The sequence below is a fragment of the Cebidichthys violaceus genome, unplaced genomic scaffold, assembly GCF_023349555.1.
Source record: "Cebidichthys violaceus isolate CVI_PGR_0920_01 unplaced genomic scaffold, fCebVio1.0.p SCAF_46, whole genome shotgun sequence".
NCBI lineage: Eukaryota > Metazoa > Chordata > Actinopteri > Perciformes > Stichaeidae > Cebidichthys > Cebidichthys violaceus.
The window spans coordinates 693,013-712,069 of NW_027176661.1; the positions used below are offsets into that span (position 1 = coordinate 693,013).

The window sequence follows — 19,057 nt, forward strand, 5'->3', positions numbered from 1 at the left end:
TATGAATGTTTTGACTTGTTGACATACTATACTGACTTTTTTCAACATACTATACTATGACTTTTGTTGACATACTATACTATGAATGTTTTGACTTTTGTTGACATACTATACAATGACTTTTTTCGACATACTATACTATGACTTGTTGACATACTATACTATGAATGTTTTGATTTTGTTGACATACTATACTATGACTTTTGTTGACATACTATACTATGACTTTTGTTGACATACTATACTATGAATTCTTTGACTTTTTTCACCTGACTTTTTTTGACATACTATACAAGTTTTTGTAAATAAAAAATGATACATGTGCCACTGAGCAACTTTCATAGGAATGAACAAGACCCCGCCTCCAACACTGTATCCTGTTCTTCTTATACTCATCGGCATTTTTGCATGAGGGACCCGTGAAGTAAATCAATTCTCTAGAAACAGTATGTGTAACTTTGTCTTTGTGCCTGAAGTGGCTTGCCTGTTTCCACTTGGTGGGGCACGGCAGAACTGGCCCTCCTGCACTTGTAGCTCTGGACCGACAAATCATATGTGCATGAATGCGTGCGTTCAACCTGAACCTTTTAGATCTTGAGTGGGGCCTAATGGCCAGGGCCCCTATAAGCATCCCATTGGCTGATTTTAATGGTGCAAGGGTGTACATGTCTTGCTAGCTTAAGAGGGACTGATATTATACTTACGTTAACGTTACAACAGTAGTGATGACTCGTGTAGATTATTTAACTACAGTATGATTTAGCACATCGACTGGATGACTTAATCTGGGAACAAACAACATTGCCTCCTAGCTTGATGGTGGGTACAGACTGAAGAAAACTTAAAATTCCCACATAGAAATAACGTCACTCTGTTCCAGAACTTTTGTGATATGAAGAGAGTATCCCATTAAATTACTGACCTCAGAAATCCAAGAAATGGCCACCCGTCTCTGCCCGCTTCTCTATGGATTGAGGAGTTGATTTCATTCATTTGTGCGAGCAGCGACAATGCAGCAGTAGTCCTACCATATATAATACATATATCAATACTTTCCAACCATGGTATGACATTTCAGAGTAGTAGACAACATTGTTTGTCTTCACACGCAAACAAGACTAGATATCCTCTTCATTGCTGCTCTAGGCTGCTCTAGGTTCATTGAGCTTCATATAGCTGTTATTAAGTTTGGAACCTGCTGTAAGCCATAATCTGTCTACAAGTCGTTGTATATCATCCAGCTGTATGGGTGAACTCAACTAGCACAAGTAACCAGCTTCAATTCAGTGTGGAAGTTGTCTGACATCGTGTGAAAAGGGCCCTCTCACTCGCTGCCAAGACATATCCTGGTGGCACAGTGTCTAAATATTAATAATGCTATACGATTTGAGAAATAGGCTAATGATCTTGACTGTATAACAGTCTGTCTGATTAATTTTGCCCTACAGCAAATCACCTCAAAATGACCTGTTAGTAGGCCATGCACTCGGGTCTGCTAGGAACCCTCCGATGTGCTCTAGGACTCGCTCAAATAAAAAGGGTTCCTCCAGAAGCTGTGAGCTGAACAAAAGTGCTGGCTGGAACCCACTGTGGTGGTCAGAAGTTAAAACTTCTTATTCCTGCAGTGCATAAAAGAAAAACAACACCAATGCTTTCCCTCCATTTGTCCACTAGATGGAGCTTTTCTATCAAGGGTAATGCAAGTCTGCACTTGGTTGTTGGACTGCAAGGAGACCAACAAAGCAAATTAAGAGACCTTTGCATAATTTCACAATCATGGATTTCTGTTATCTGGTAAAGAGTGTAAAGTTCCTTCTTCATATGAATCAATACTCATTTCCTTCCTGCAAAAAGGGAAGCTTACATTATTATTTGTTACATGTTTTATTACCACACACACACACACACACACACACACACACACACACACACACAAGCTAATTCATGTTTTTAAGAGGAAATTCTACCAGTACTCCCTGTACTTACATAACTTTTCTGTAGAAAAGGTTGATGAGAGATGATGAGATGTCTTTGCAAAGTGTTGCACTGACTTGACAGGTTTTCTGAACAGTGTGAATTGGGCGTAAAAATAACCCCTTTTTAAAGATCTCAGGTGTGTGTGTGTGTGTGTGTGTGTGTGTGTGTGTGTGTGTGTGTGTGTGTGAGAGTGAGTGAGTGAGTGAGTGAGTGAGTGAGTGAGTGAAACTTTGTCTACTGCTCAGTCTCACTGTTTGAATCATTAAACCCCACTGACCTACCAGTGGATCAGTCATTACAAACCACAGAACTGTATTTTGAATTCCAGTGTAGATCCCACATTTTCTTATGAGATACCAAATATGTTTTGGAATTTCAAATGTGTATTAAAAGTAACTAAGTACATTTGCTTATGTGCTTTCCCCAGTACAATCTGAGGTACTCGAGTATTTCTATTTAATGCCTTTTTACACTTCTACCCCACTACACTTCAGAGGGAAATATTTTTACTTTTTACTGCACTACTTTTATCTCAAGGCCAGTTGCTTTTTAGAATAAAACATATGATCGGTCTATTAAATAAGATTATAATAGATTAGTTGTTAAACCCACCATCACCAAGCTACAATGTATATTAATATATAAATTATATTTATCCAATACACACTTCCCTACATATATTTTGTTGCTAATACTTCTATGATAATGTTGCTTTGCAAAGCGTGCTACTCTAGATATCAGATAGCTTCAATAAAGATCCGAAACAAGCTGACTCGGGATATATCAAGTACTGTACTGACGGTGTGAAATACAAGGATTTTTCTAACCTTAAATGTAAAGGAACAAGGGGAAGTAAGAGATGAAGACGTTCAGTCCACTAATCCAGTTAATCCTCTGAGGGCCACCTTCGAGTTACCTGTGGAGCAATGAGCTGGCCCCTCATAGATGATTAACTCCATCAGATTCCCCTCATCGCCATATCTACCTCCCCAATCACCAGGATGTATTTCTGTCAGCACTGTGACTAATTATTTTATTAGATTTGGTTCCTGCACACCAGGAGCCCATTGATGGGCCCCCTCATTGGAGCTCTTATCAGTAAAGAGAGCTTTATCAGAGATGGTGCCCGAAGGGGGAGGGGCCACTCTTTCTTTCCTGTCGGGGTATGGTGATAGATAAGTATAAGACCCCCTGCAAGAATGCGATCACAGTGGAAAAAACAAGTCATTGTGTTGCCTTCCCTCGGCTCCAAAATGCAACAACTATTCCTGCTCGTTCTCCTGGCATCGTTTTGGACAACCTGCACAGGAGCAGAAGGTAAGTCTGCTTTCTTTTCATGGACAATATGTCAAACTACTGGAGGTTTCCTTTACATTTCATTTGCCACAGTAAAGGTCCAGAAATTGGTTAATTAACTGAATTAAGAGATATTTATCCTAGAATATTACTAGGAGATGAAATGTTTAACCCTGTCTTTGTATATGTTTATTATATTTTTTGATCAAAATCTGTGAGCTGTGTCATCTAAGAATGCAAGTGATTGATTATCAGTATCTGAATGTATGTAAGCTACTTAATTCCTAGTAACACTGAACAATACATATAATGAATAATGAATACATCAGAGAGCTTCTTAATGAGACAAGAGGGATGAAGTTGTTGTTGTTTTTTACCAGTTTTTCCAACCATGTCAGTCACTATTCAATTAGAAAGTTGATCTACTGCGGAATCCCGATCATTTAAAAAGACAGAAATCCAAAAAATAGATTCAGAAAGAGGCTCCCCAGATGAAAGAGAGGCTCGCTCCGCGCCAAAAGCGCCTGCGTGACGCTCTCCACATACACACCTGCTCTGTCCAAAACACTGCTGTGGCACCCCGCATTCCTCCTTATGTCCGACATTCTCATCTGCAACTTGCATTTTCACCACAGGCTCCCTGTTTAAGAGCAGATAGGATTCAGAGATCCTGTATCAACTGAGCCAAGAGACAAAAAAAAAAAGCTGGCAGATCTGACCGAGCCGAGATTCCCTCAGTGCCACTGTGGTCCGGACACCTCCTCGCTCTCTATAATCATTCATCTCTCTCTCGCGCTCTCTCTCTCTCTCTCTCTCTCTCTCTCTCTCTCTCTCTCTCTCTCTCTTTCTCTCGTGCACCTGCTCTGATCCACACTGAGCCAATGACGGTCGTTTGCGTCCTCGGTGCCGCAGAGAGACGCGTCGAGCTGCGCACCGCCAATGTCTCCAAATTCACAGCAGATGATTGTGAAGCGTTAATTTCAGAGATAAAATCCCCGAGGTTTCTAATGGGGTGAATTAGCGCTTAACGACTGGCTGGTGACTGAAGTGACGAGACCCAATCAGTTATTAGTCATCGGTTAACAAACGCGCTCATTTGGAAGAAAACGTCACAATCGCTCCCCTGATGAGTTTTCCTTGTGAATTCCAAATACATCATTCCATCCATCTTTTAAATATACGTAACTTAGGATTTCTTATTCATGTTGGAATACTCAGAATGCTGTGAAGTACAATTAAGCCATGTTAACAGACCATAGAATGAATACAGCAGAGATAGATGGTTAACATGGCTTTGTTTGCCATTACTAGAACAGAGAGACAAAGTTTGTTTTTTAATGTATTCAAAAGCTAATAATTGACTGGATCTTTAAGTTATATAATGGCCGTGTATTTTCTTTGTAGTTTAACTGAAAATGTCCATGGTATAGCTTTAGTGATTTTTGAGGCACTGAAACTATTAAACACACTAAATGTGGCCTGTTATTTGATGCGCCGCTCCGCGTGCTCATTCATGCAGTGATGAGGAGCAGCATTCTGCGCCTACTCACGTGCACGCTGAGAGGAGCACCTTACAGCGCTGCAGCGCGTTGTCTGTATAGTTGTTCGGTATATATTTCATTGGCAAACACCCGCAGCTAGATGGAGAGCATGTGCATATGAGAACATGTGCTTGTGGTGAAAAGCAAACCTGAATCCTCATTTTTTTGGGGAACCTGAATCTCTGCGCCCCATCTCGAAGTCTCTTTTGAGCATGCTCAGTCTAGATCTCTGCTTTTCCTTTGAACCGTGTTTTCATGTGAAACGCAACGTCCGCAGAGTTTATGTCTGGCTCAGACAACACAATGGCATGAAAAGATCCGGCTCCGCGGCGCGCATTCACGTGACATTTCCACTGTGGTCGACGTGGCGGGCAGACGTGGCCTATTAGTTTTCCTTTCGCCGTCTTTTGTTTTCTTCTCGACAGCTTCCTCAGCTCGCTCTCTTGACAAAGTTCTCGGATCCATTGAAACCCATTCATATTGTTCACATGCTCTGCGCTGCACAGGAGATCAAAGCCAAGCACCGATTGGTCAAGAATTGTGCGGACAGTAATCTGATTGGTTGAGATAAAAACAAGCGACGATGAGCCATTAAAGATATTTCTACTGACAGATAGTGATGGATGAGGTATTCCGATCCGTTACGTAAGTAAAACGAACAATACCACACTGTAAAAATACAAAGGGTAACACAAAACAGTGGGCTAACTAATGTTTAAGTAATTAGTAATTAATGAGTTGTTACTGAGCTAGTTTTGTGCCGGTCAGTAGCAGGTTCAGAGTTGGAATAACTAAAAAAAGTGGTCTGTAAGATTGATTTATTCATGAATTAATGATTTAATAAAATATTAATAATAGTAGATAGATAATAGAAATCTGTTTTTTAACTCATCATTTTCTAGTCCTCCATTAGGAATTATTAGGTAAGTACTTAATTAATAATTCATTCCTCATTTGCCCCTTACTCATTTCTCAATTAACTAATCATTAGCTACTCTATTAAATTTGATTGGAAGTTACTCATTATTAACTAATGGTTCACTAACAGTTAGTTCCTCAGTACCTTAATGTAAAGTGTTACCAGAAAATGTCCTGTACTGAAAAGATTGCTTCAGTAATTTTTATTTTTTTTTAAGTTTGCCAAATGTAGGCTACTTAAACAATCAAAGTAAAAGTACTCAATGCAGAGGATTGTAGTGTTACACCATGTAGTTGGTGATAGTGGAACTTTATTTAATTTGAATTCCTGACAGTTGAATTTATAGATGTACATCATATTCTATGAACTCATATGTTTCGTATGAAATATCTTAGCAACATTTTGCCAAATAAATGCAATGGAGTAAAGATTTCAATATTTTCCCAGTGAAATAGAGTGGAATAGAAGTATAAAATGGCATAATATGAAAATACTAACGTACCTCCAATTTGTACTTTAGTAACGTACTTGAGTAAATACTTTCCACCACATCAAACATGAGCAAACATGTGGCCTCAACGCAGATTTCTGAGTAAAGAGAGTGACACATTTCCACAGCTACCGCCCATGCTGTCAGACCATGTAGGCGAAAGTGAGTAACGGTTTGAAAATAAAAATAATCTTTTAATACCCTCAGCCACCAGGCAGTAGTCACAGTGCAATTCGAGATTTTTGTTTTTCCTCTGCAGCATTCATGATCCACTCACACACATGCAAATCCTGCAACACAAATAAGACTAAAACAATGACTTAAAGAAATCAGCATCTCTTTATTTACTGCAACCAAGTGAATGATGGCACCAGGGAATACAATCTGAAACACCTGGCAAAAAAAAAAAATCGAAATTTATTTCCAGTACCCATTATCATGCCAGAGCAGGAGGAAACAGCTTACCAACACGGCAAAGAAACCAAACACTGACTTCCTTCTCAAACACCGGGAGAAGCCACCAGTCGTATAACAGAGCGGGAGGCCCTCCTCGTATTCTTTCAATGGCATGTGCGTTTTTCATAAATATTTCATTTGTGAGATAGCTGCAGATATTTGTCTCCGAGTAAGGGGTGGAAACATGCAAACCAATTGTGAAATATTAATAAACCCTCAGACAAACATGTGAGAATGGGACCTCGCTGATGCAAAAGATTGGCCCTGTGTTTATTCTGATAGCACGGAAAGATAAAGCTCAAACGGCAACTTTTTTGTGAATAGGAAGACAATTCCGGTGTATTAGGAGTTTTTGTATGGCCGGGAATAACAGTCAGGAGCCAATCCCATACATAGGAGAACAATTCACTGTTTGCAATAAGGGAAACATAATTATGAATAATAAAAGGACACAAAACACAAATAATTCAGCTGGACAGTTGTCAGTGATTATTCTAAGAAGAAACATCCCATTCTGCCCTCACAATAGGCTGAGGCTTGTTTGTTGGTGTCACAGTGCAGGCTGACTGATGTGTGTGTGTGTGTGTGTGTGTGTGTGTGTGTTGTGATCTTTACATTATTTGCTTTTGACATGAAATCTTAAACTGGACGTTTGCTAGATTTTTGCCACAACAATATATTTTTTAATTTTCTGTGTTTCAGATTGGTGCTATCAGTCCCAGTTCACCTGTGATCATCAATGCAATGGTAAGCTTAGCGAAATGCAAAAAGTGTAACATTATTTGATCATAAAAATAACTCTTTATATGGTACTTTTCAAAAGCAAGTTATAACGTAAGGACGTAAATCCAACAGGTGTAAAGTGCAATAAAATACAAGCAACTAAAATAAAGAGCAATTTAACAAATTAAACTAAAAATAACAAATGCAGGGAAAGCATAGAATAAAACAATTTGAGAAAAAGCTATTTTAAAACAATCCCATACATGCCTTAAATTGTAACCTTAAAATCGACTCTAAAATCTACAGGGATCCTATGTAGAGATACTAACCATCCAAGTGTAAAGAAATTTGAATAAATTAAGAGTATGAACCGATTTTAATGACTTCTGATTCATTGGAGTCTAACTGAAAGAAGTTCTGAGAACTTCTGTAAGACAGATGTATAGTTTGCTCAGTTGCTAAATTGATATGATGCTTTTGAAATAATGGATGTAAAGGTAACATATCAATGGAGAAGAGTGACGAGTGTCTGCGGTACTCCATGCACAGAGGAGGTACAGTCGCCTTTAGTCACACAAGGTGTCAAGTAATAAAAAACAAGCTCTAAAGCATTACCCGATATGCGAACTATAACACTCAACTAAAAACAAGTGATCATCTGTATGAAAAGCAGGTCGATCAATAAAACACGTTTATTCTACACGTTTTCTTAAAAGGAGATCATTATGTGCCGTCTCGTTGCTATGACTCTAGAACTTGTTTAACTTTGGTCTTTTTCTTGTTTTAGTTCCAGACAATTGGAACCACGCCAACAGCGACTGTGAAGGAAGAAACCAGTCGCCCATCAACGTCGTCACCAGAAAGACTTTGAAAGACGAGCGGCTGACTCCTTTCCAGTTCGACAACTACCAGCAGATCTTCAGAGGCACCATCAAGAACAACGGCCACTCGGGTGAGCACATTTTCCATTTTCCATCAGATAGCCATCAGTGCTGTGGAGCTGTTGTGTGACGTCTTTATGCCCGATGCGTGCCCACTCCAGTTCAGGTTGGAGTTCCTCACCTAAGCACCATCTCAGGTGGAGGCCTACTGACTAGCTACAAGGCTGTGCAGTTCCACCTGCACTGGGGCAACAATGGTGGGCCAGGCTCCGAACACACCATCGATGGGGAGCAGTATCCCATGGAGGTACCTCAACCGTACCATACAAAACACACACACATCCCGTCTTCAGTCAAGTTATTAACTGAAGCTGTTAAAGGTTTGCCAATGCTTAAACGCTGGAAACTCAACAGAAAAACAAACCAACAGTTTGTACAAGGGTCATAAAAAGGCAGGTTTTCCCTATAAATTGAAGGTTTCAAATATGTATGTGAATATAGTGTAAATGTAAAGGTCTTTTATATCCTATTAAAAGACCAAGACCGTGCATTACTCCATCCTTCAGTACTTCCCGACCTCTCTACCGTGTCTGTAGCCCATTCATTCCTACTCAAGACATAAATCTTTAAAAAACAGGCCACAAATACATAGTTGTTTTTTTTCAATAGTTCCCTGGACACTGACGTTTCAGCAAACGTTACTCCAACAGGAGTAAATAGTGCATTTGTTACAAACTATTTTTGTGCTTGTGAGTATTTACAGCAGCAGGATGTTGTATGAAGGGCAGACTCTCAAAATAAACACATTGCCAGTGTTTGTTGCAGTAAAGGAACATGTCACATAGTTTGATGATATGGCATATTGACATATTATTATTAATACGTCTTCTTAAAACAATGGCGCTCTATACACACACAGACTTGTTAGTAGGATAAGTTAATTGCTGGCTTTGGTCTTTTTTGAGGACAATATATAAAATCACCAGACTTATCCTTTGAATAGTCAAAAATACTGATTGTGCTATTAAACTTATTTTCTTCGGGTACGTTTTTGATAAAGAAACTTTTACCTGATATCAGAGGTGTCCACGTCTATTGTTAGAGCAGGAAGTATACTCAACAAATGTTGCCATGTCTGTAAACTGATAAAATCGTGACTTTTCTTATGGGTCCCGTTTACGATAGGATTCTACACACACTGTAAAAAATGATTGTGAAACAGCGGTAACAGCAGTGATTTTGTCTCAACAGCTGCACATCGTTCACATGAAGCACCACTACACTGATCTGACAACAGCACTATCAGACCCTCAGGGAGTTGCAGTCCTTGGGTTCTTCTACGAGGTAATCATATTGATGACAGTGTTTAAATCAAACTGCTACTATCGAACAGACCTCAAGTTGGTATGAAACTGTGTTGAAATGTGTATATTTACATTCTCAGAGGTCCAATAGTGCAAACCGGAAGTACGAGCCCATCATCAATGCTCTGCAAAGCATCAAAGCTGCAAGTATGTACTGAGGTTCAAAAGAACCAGCTAAAGACATGGCTGCACAGCAGTGCTGCTAACGTTTAATCCGTGGTTGCGTCTGTTTTCAGATAGAAATACTTCTTTGCATTCCATCTCCCTGGCACAACTAATCCCACCTGAGCAGAATCTGACCACCTATTACCGCTACAAGGGCTCTCTGACCACCCCAGGGTGCACCGAGGCTGTGATTTGGACTTTGTTTGAGAATACCATCCCTCTGAGCTTGGAACAGGTCAGGACCATAGACTAGAGAAAGTGAAGGAATGCAAGGAGATTTAAAGCAATTGTTTAAATGCCCTTTCTGTCTTTTGGTTATACGGTACAGTTTCTGACTTTCTGTTAAAACTACAGCCATTGAAAGGTTCCCTGAATGGTGGAGAAGTATTAAGATCCTGTACTAAGTATACAAAATTCTAAAAATTATAGATTAATGAGATATTGAAGAAGAAAAAACTAAGTTCTGTCACACAAGTTTGTATTGTGTTTCTTCTGTACTGTTCTCGAATCTTAGCTTTCTATTTCTTTTTTTTGAGAAATACTTAATTATTTCCCCTCTGTGGGCCTCCATTTGAGTATTTAAAGGGGGGGATGTGTTGGAATTTGGTGGAACTCATAGACATCTGAAATTTTACAAGGGGCCCCGAATAGACAGTGCTCTTTTGTAAGCGGTCGCATAACATTGGGTAACCGCTGGTTAACAATTAATGGTATTTCATAAGCATTCGTGTTCTTGTGTAAGCAACTTGTAATTAAAGTTGTCAGATAAAAGAGCAAAACTATAAAGTAGCATAAAATTGAAATACTCAAAGTACAAGTTGTTCAATATTGTATGGTATGAGTAAATGTACTTAGTAAATGTACTTAGTTACATTCTGGAATGTACAAGTTCAGAAAAAAACTGCATTATCGGACTCAGTCAAATTACACACCTTGATAATCCCTTTCCAAATTCTGGAGCATAACATTTGTGTTTCTCTTCTGTTCCTCCAGCTGCGGGTGTTCTCTGAGCTCAAGTTCCACAGTGGAAGGCAGATGGTGGGGACCTTCAGGCCGGTCCAGCCCCTGAACGGTCGGCAGGTGTTTCGGTCGGGAGGCGGGGTGATCCTGGCCAGTTCCGCCCTCCTACTGGCCGCCATCGCCGCGGCCATGGGACTGTCCCAAACCAACTAGCGAGGCATCCCGTGCTGCACTGCGACATCCATGAACACAAAACGCTCTGTGTCTCTCCTCAGCTGAACCCTGATTCGTAACATCTTCACCGCATGGCTGCTAAGATGACCGACCATGTTGTAGTGCAGGCATGACTCACCTGGTGTTCCTCCCTTACAACACAAATGACAAAGGCGTTCGAGGAACGCCTTACGAACCGTGCTGTGAGGGTTTGATCAGCATTCATGCATGCGTAGTGCAGCAGTAGGTCTCATTTCAGCGTTATGAATGTGCCATAAAGTAGGTTATCAAGCACTCAAAGTGACAACTGAACTCAAACTCAACATCAGATCCCGTAGTCATGCCCTAATTTTTCACACAGCGTCATCCCATAAAACGCCAGCACACTCTCGTACACTTTAGATCTCATCCTCCTTGTCCAATGTCAGGTAAATTTAGTCTCTGCTTCGTGTTGGTGCGAGTCGCCGATGGTTTGCGCGCCGAGTGCCAAAGTCAGCCCCATGACCTGCCACGTGATGCGCTGTTCTCAGTGGGGCATGTGAACGGCACGGAGCTATTAATAGCAGAACTGAGTCAAATAAACACGCTCCATTTCAAAGCTAGTGGTCAAAGGAGTCAGCAGTTTGACTTTTATTTCAAAGTCCAGGAGCACACAGCGCGGCCATCCGGTGAACGCCACGCAGCCACTCAGTCAGCAGTTGGTTTGAGGAAGCCCGGGGGAGGGGGAGGGGGGGGGGCCTTTCCCCACGGGAATCCAGTGTCAGGAGCAGAGCTGCAGTCTATTTCCTCCCAGAGTCAGAGGCTACCGACACCTGAGACAAAGATGCAGAGATGCAAACGCTATCAAGTGAGGGACAGTCTGCTTTCAGAGGGAGGAGGGAGCATCGGCAGAGCGAGAAGGCGGCGAGACTTTCAAGAATCAAACCGCGCAAAATGCCACTCATTGTTTTCAAATCAACGTCATTATTTTCATGCATCCCAAAACACTAGCATGAATCTGCATGTCCCGATGTTCCAGATGTTCCTAATGAGCTAAGTGTACATGGCCGCTGGAGTGAAGCAGCACGCACATAAACCGCGCTTGTCAAATTCATACAGATACACCTCAGGCACTCCATTTCTCATTTTTGACCCGTGAAGTTCAGTGAGCTTGTCTTGAGAACATGTGACTGTGTTCATGGTTTGTGTTACAGGGTTTCGGATGCACTGAATGTTATCGACTGTGAATCACACCCCACTGAGTTCTCACTCATTTATTCAGGAGGACTCGTTATGTATTCTAGCGAGAGATCTGTGCAATTTTCCAGAAGGATTTGTTGTGATGATCGAACAAGGAATCTGTATATTTTCCATGGTTTCACAAGGCATCGAGTTACATTTCTATGCTGTGTCATTGTACACATGTATTTATGTACTGAATGTGTATATCGATATGAGACGTACAGTTATTGTTATTTATGTATTGCGAAGTTTATATATAGTGCTGAATGCAAAAACATATATGAAGCATCAACTTGTTCATGAGCAATCAAGTTTACTTATGTTGTAATGCTTGAAAGTGTCATGGCGAATGTGTTCTGACTGAACAAAATAATAAACTACGTACATGCCTTTTTAATGACAGTCTCTTCTGCTTGTACAGGCACAGTGCAAAATATTTGAACCGGTGATCAAAACGGTATTTAGCCTCAAGTGTCAGCCCTGCCCCGGCATCTGTGCACTGTGAAAACTGATAAAAGAATACACTCTGTTGGCTCTGTTTGTCTGCTAGCTCAGACACACAGACTCAAGCTTCTCACTTTCCTGTCCGATTCCCCTTCGGTTTGTCAGGAGAGTCTGTGGGCGCTTTTGGTTGTAAATCCTTAATCCTATTCTAATTGACTTGTCCTTGATGTTATACAGGCTGTTTTTGGCCAGCAATCACTTACACACACACACACACACACACACAACCTGAGTAGGAGGTTGTTGTACCATACACAGCTCACTATGAAAGCTCACAGAGTAGTAACACAAACATGTTAAAATCTCTGAGACAACACACGCCTGTCATTTTCTTACCGGGCTCTGACAGACTGCAGGTGCTTTTTCAAACTTCATCCCCTTTCAAGTTACCTTATGTCCCCGTCCCCCTTCTTTTGACCCCACCCCATCCCACCCCCCAATAAGGAATCAAAAGGCTTATTGTGATGGACAGGCTAGGAGGACAGCAGACCTTCACAGAGACATGCATGCAGACGGACAGAGTCTACAGACAAAAGCTTGAATGAAAGCCTCCCGTTCATTGCACTGCTCAGGCCTCTATTGCTTCTTCAGTTAAGCATCAGGAGGGACTGGGGATCAAAGGGTGCATCCTTAATATCTGGCAGGGGTACCTTGGTCTTCTAGTCAGGCTTCTAGGACAGCACCCATACAAGCCTCACTAACTCCTAAATCTCCCCTCAGATGCCCCACGTCCCTGGGGCCTCTAGGACAAAGGGCGCCATTCTCCCCGGGAGAAACCAGAGGCATCCTCATATTGAATGTGACCCTCTCTGAAACACACACGAAGCCGCCCATCAGATATGCAGCTGCAGTTAAAGGTCACTGGGCCGATCTTTGTCCATGTGGTCGAGAGAGAAACAAACAGTGTCACCTTTACTGCCTCCCTATGTGAGGTCCCCACTTCCTGCATCTCACGCAGTCCGTTGATCGATGCTGCCATGTGTGCTTCTCTACAACAAGCTGTCGCCAAGCAATATCTGTGGCCCAATAAACCTCACTCAAATCCAATTGATACACCTGCTAACCTGTTTATTGTGCTGCCAGTGATACAGCTCACAGAGGCTTCTGCCGGCTATGGCGGTCATGATATAATGTAATGGATGATGACTACTCTCTTGCCAGGTGATATAGCAGAAGCTAGCGAGCAACAATAGCCCCCGCTGGAGGAAGCAATCCAAAAGAGCCAAACATTAATTTCCTCTTAAATTGAATTCAAGAGAGATATGGGTATGAGCAGAATGTTGCTTTGTCCTTCAGCACACAATGGCTTTCATTCAAGGAAAATCACACCAAAACAGCAGGGGAACATTAACTGCTAATATCTTTTTTTAGGAGCACAACTTTTAACTGCAATGGACTGTGGATTGGTTGCTGACCTTGTTGTCTATACTAGTAGCTATTGTGCAGTTAAATTCTGTATTTTATAATCCTACATGCAGAGGAGGAAAGCTGTTATTGGAGCGATTTCCAGCAATGAAAGAAACTGAACAAAAGCATAAATGCTCTCCAGTGTGACAGGGACTACCCGGCAGAGCTACGAGTGTGAGAACAGCAACCGCGGGGAAACAAGTGAGAGACCAATTTATTAACCAATAATCTAGTAAACTTTGATTTGTAAGTGTTCATTTTAAAGTACAATTGATGACAGAGAGAGAGAGAGAGAGAGAGAGAGAGAGAGAGAGAGAGAGAGAGAGAGAGAGAGAGAGAGAGAGGTAACTAAGTTTGAAAAATAAAACTTGTCTTTTGTAGTATCTGGAGGAAGATTACAGAGGAAAATCTTAAGTATCAAGCCAGAATTTTTATAACTAAAGATTACTATAATACTGTATTGTCTAAAGTAAAAGTAATGTAATGATAGTAACATGGCAGTGTGACCATTCTCTTGTGGTCTCTGATTTAAGGATAGCAATATGTGTACATACACACAATAGATAAAAGATTGAACGCTGCCCATAGACGTATGACACAAGTCCTGGCATTGTCAGAGAGCCACAGCAAAGATATGATAAATTGCTCCTATGGCAAAACAGTGTAATGGTAATTTTTTACGTAGTATATATTTCTACTCAGTATATTGTATTCATGCATAAGTAATTTTGCTCTGAACTTTGTTGAACTTCACCGTGTCTCTGTTGTGCAGAAGAAGAATTCTCCCTTGCCTGTTCACATAGATAACTAACTGTGTTGTATGAGAATGTTCCATGCCAAGGCCTTTGGGCCACTTGTTTTGGTTGCTGACCGTTTGTTTTTGAATGTTGTTCCTATCAGTCTGAGACCAAAAGTCTGAGACCGAGATGTCTGTAATGTTGGCCATCGGCCCCCACCTTTGCTCATTCTGTATAAAGAAAGCTTGTTCACTTTTTTCGAGGTTCTTCCTCACTGAGACTGTACGCATACTGTTGTGATGATTGAACCTTCTCTGCGCAGAGAATACATACGGAAAAGACAACCTGGTTTTTGGTATTATGTATTTCAGCATTAGAAGACTCACGCAAAGCGGGTATAGGATTTTTTTTCCACCACAATTGGCGTCACGAACAGGATCCCTTGCAAGATCGTCAGGAGCCAACAGGGATCGGTGAACTGGCCCTTCTGCCTCTGCGTACCTCCAGACAAAATTAAGAGAGAGAGGCCTGATCCCTGTCCTGGTCGTCTTCACTGGGATCCTGAAGGACCCGTTGAGTCCAAATAACTACAAATTCTCATTTGGTGAGTCACTGAAATTATTAAAAATAATCGTTTGAGTGAAATTAATCCTGGAAGACCATATCGTGAGACTGAAAAGCAAATATGTCTGTTATTGTTCACATTGGGGTTTTTAATTTTGTTTTGTGGGTTTTATTGAGGATGTTGGCGCAACTCGTATTTTAGTAATTGAGCATTTTTCTGAGCAGTGACGATTGGGTAGCTGGAAAACAAGGGTGAGTGTTTGGGATATAGAGCCAAACACTGAAGTCCTTTGACCCGTAGATAACGAGGCAGGGATGAGTGTCTAGCATTGCATGTTACAGACCTTCAAGGAGGTAGACGTTGAGCACTGCAGTCCTTGGACCTGTGAGACGAAAGTCTGTAAGTAAATGTTGTCTAAAAAAGGAGGACTGGAAAACAAGGATGGGTGTTTAGTGTTGCATGTTGCAGACCTTAGCCTTATAGGGGAGGTACGCTAAGCGCCGAAGTCCTTTGACCTATGCTGGGAAACAGAGGTGAGCATCTGGCGCCTGCTCTATCTTCTTAGGTTAGGTTAGGCGCTAAATGCTGAAGTCGCTTGACCAAAGAGACAAAGAGGCCGTAAGGACGGCTGCGTCTATATAACGGCTTAGACAGTGAGTCTAGAGCAACGGCTTTTATTCAGATTGTGCCAGAAACGAATCTTGAAACTCACGGAGACGACTGTGTTTATATTGTTTAAAGAGATAGATACGCGCGTTAGACCCATATAAGTGAAAAGGTTAGCATATGGGGGCTAGTAAGAGTAAATGCCAGGGTACACTCCGCCTGATGGACTCAATGTCATGTTCATGAAAAACAAATATGGGGAGGTGAGTTGCATCCAAACAAATAAGTAAATGAAAATGGTTTTCCTGCGGGAGGTTTATTCAGTCTCAATCTGATACAGAAATTATACACAGAGTTGAAAAAAAAAAAAAGAGAATATGAAAAAAAAAATATAATAAAAATAAAAGATAAAGGTGAAACATTTGGAAATGATAAAAAGTCATATAATGAGCCTGAGCAGCCCGATGCCAAGGTCTTACCTCCAATAATAAAATATATGAGGGACAAAGATAATCAGACGGCCTAACAATTGGAAGAATGGATAAAATTGGGGTTCCCTGGAAAAGGCAACTTTAGCCTACGACAAAAATGTGATCAACTCAAACCGTGTCTGGAGCAGAGAGGAAAAGGCGAAGCAGAAACAGATGAAGTAATGTCCAAGAGGTAAAGAAAGAAACAGATGTATTTGAATAAGACACATACAACTGATAGAAAAGGAAAATATACTGCTGAACTTTTGTTTTTGTTTTTTGTTTTGTATTTGTTTTACATGGTCGAGTGGATCCTGATCTGGTCTCCGCAACGGCGCTGCCGTATGCTCCCCTGGCACAAACAACATTACAGCCAAACCCACCATTCAACACTCCAAGGATGAAGAAGACGAACGAGACTCATCAAAATCTACAGGCACCATGTCAACACTCACAGCTACAGCCCATCAATGAACACTGGTGACAATATGAACCTGGATTATCTGAACGCGAGAAAAAGAGGACATTACAACAGAGAAAGAAGACGTGAAGAAGAAGAAGCCATGACTTATGTGGCGAGTTCAAAGAGCAACTCCACTGAATTCAAGAGAACTATGACCTCCTTTGTGCGTTATCATAAAAGATGTGCGGCATTCACACCAGCCGTAATCAACCTGGAATATGTTATATACGACAGAACTTTGTAAGATGGCTTTCCTGCCATCTATGAATTTGAAAAACATCACACTAAAGAGAATTGTGTGATATGGAAGACTGCAACCATATTACAAAATGCTGAACACGCTGAGGAGCAGTACAGCGACAGAGTACAAGCAAAGACGTTCGTCAGCTCAAACTGGAGGAGACCCAGCTGACAATGGAATCAGGCCATGACGGGCGAGGAGGAAAATTGACTTTGGAAAACAAACACCAGCTGAAAACTTTGTGTGCCATAAAAGTGGCAACTTGGACATTGTCTAAGGGACGGCCCACAATCTCTATGGAGGCAGGACTGGTGGGAGGGCTCAACATCAGCAGTCAAGAGGGGAGGAGCAGGCGCGGCGGGGCGGACCTCAGGGATGGACCATTTGACGCACACACATTACAACACAGAGGGTGAGTTAACTTTAGATTCTGCATATGACAAACTTGTACATCAATACACACATTAGAAACCATACAAACACCACTCACACCCACATACCAGATGTACTTGAACAAAAATTAAGTTTTTAGAAAGTTACCACAACACGTTAACTATTAAAGGTAAATATGTTACATTTTTGATTGGCTCAGGAGGCATACCAATTAATGAAATGTACACAAAGCCCTTATCCTGTATATTAGATAACATCACAGACAAACATTAATTTCTACTGTCTGATCACTGCCCTATAAATTTGGTAGGTAGAGAAATTATGTATGATGGACATTTATTGGACAGAAAATGCTGCTGCTGTCTCTGTTTCTCTGTCTCCCACACAATCTGAGTTGTTTAAGAGGGAGTTCACACATGTGTCCTATGCACAAGGCCCATTATTGGAGATGGAAGGACATGTCTGACTGGCTGCACAGTAAGACTCAACTCACTTCAGTAATATGTATACAGAATAGAATATGATGTACATCAATGTTAACAGTAAAAGAGTAACTCAACTTTGATAAAAACACACACACACACCATGGTGTGAAATGTTCTAATCCACACCATTATGTCACTCATCCCTCCAGACACAGTTTTTCCGTCTTCGACTTGGCCAATGTTTTTTTTAAATATTTTTATTTCTGTACCTGTGCACAAAGTCAATTTTGGGTAGCTTCTAATTTAAAGGGACCCGGTGTCCTCAGGGATACCCAGAAAGCCCTGGCGTTAAACAGTGTCTTGAGAGACAATCTGGCTAATTTATCGTTACCAAATGGTTCTGCCTTGTTACAATATGTTGATGACATCATGATTTGCAGCCCCACAGAAGAAGCATGCAGATTAGAGTAATTTACAATTACAGTTATCCTACTTAAATTTTGGCTGCAAATGGTCACAAGGCTATCCATCCAAATTGAAATTTGATCTCGATAAAGTTTCATATCTGGGACATGTGATCACAGCAGAGGGCAAAACTCTCTCTCCCATGAGAATACAGGCAATTCAAAATGTGCCTAAAACACAACTAAAAAACAAATGATGAGCTTTATATGAATGACATCATATTAGATCAGTGGATCCTAAACTACTCAGAAAGAGAGGCATCCCTCTCTCCCATGATTCATGGTAAACATCTTTCTGCGCAGAACAAACTGACCTGGACTGACTCCTCGACTGCTGCCTTTAATGACATAAAGGACGCTTTACTGTCAGCTCCGACACTTGGACTACTTAAACTTGACACACCGTTCACACAGTACGTGGACGAAAGAGACGGTTACATGACATCAGTTTTGACTCAGGAACATGGGGAGCTCATGGTTCCTTTCTGCCGTTTCACACATTAGATTAGATTAATACATTAGATGTGCCTAACATTACTGTGGAACGATGTATTATCCATTATTGTATTAATATGT

General features: G+C 41.1%; 1 protein-coding gene across 2 annotated transcripts; it reads left to right on the top strand.

Annotated features, from left to right (window-relative positions):
* Positions 1-3,153: 3,153 nt before the first annotated feature.
* ca4a (carbonic anhydrase IV a) lies at positions 3,154-12,589 on the top strand. 2 transcript variants are annotated; one of them, XM_068729540.1, is made up of 8 exons: positions 3,154-3,294; positions 7,382-7,426; positions 8,190-8,354; positions 8,445-8,590; positions 9,535-9,627; positions 9,728-9,794; positions 9,884-10,047; positions 10,806-12,589. In XM_068729540.1, the coding sequence occupies exons 1-8, from the start codon at positions 3,177-3,179 to the stop codon at positions 10,983-10,985; spliced, it is 978 nt and encodes a 325-aa protein (XP_068585641.1). In that variant the 5' UTR covers positions 3,154-3,176; the 3' UTR covers positions 10,986-12,589. The 2 variants fall into 2 exon arrangements, with proteins under 2 accessions (XP_068585641.1, XP_068585642.1); XM_068729541.1 differs by lacking the exon at positions 3,154-3,294 and adding an exon at positions 5,278-5,459.
* Positions 12,590-19,057: the final 6,468 nt, after the last annotated feature.

What these genes read in the sequence shown, in the direction of transcription:
- ca4a (XM_068729540.1), top strand. Translation starts at nt 3,177, where the DNA reads ATGCGATCACAGTGGAAAAAACAAGTCATTGTGTTGCCTTCCCTCGGC. An exon ending in AACCTGCACAGGAGCAGAAG is followed by an intron (nt 3,295 to 7,381) that starts GTAAGTCTGCTT and finishes TCTGTGTTTCAG; the next exon opens with ATTGGTGCTATCAGTCCCAG. An exon ending in CTGTGATCATCAATGCAATG is followed by an intron (nt 7,427 to 8,189) that starts GTAAGCTTAGCG and finishes TTCTTGTTTTAG; the next exon opens with TTCCAGACAATTGGAACCAC.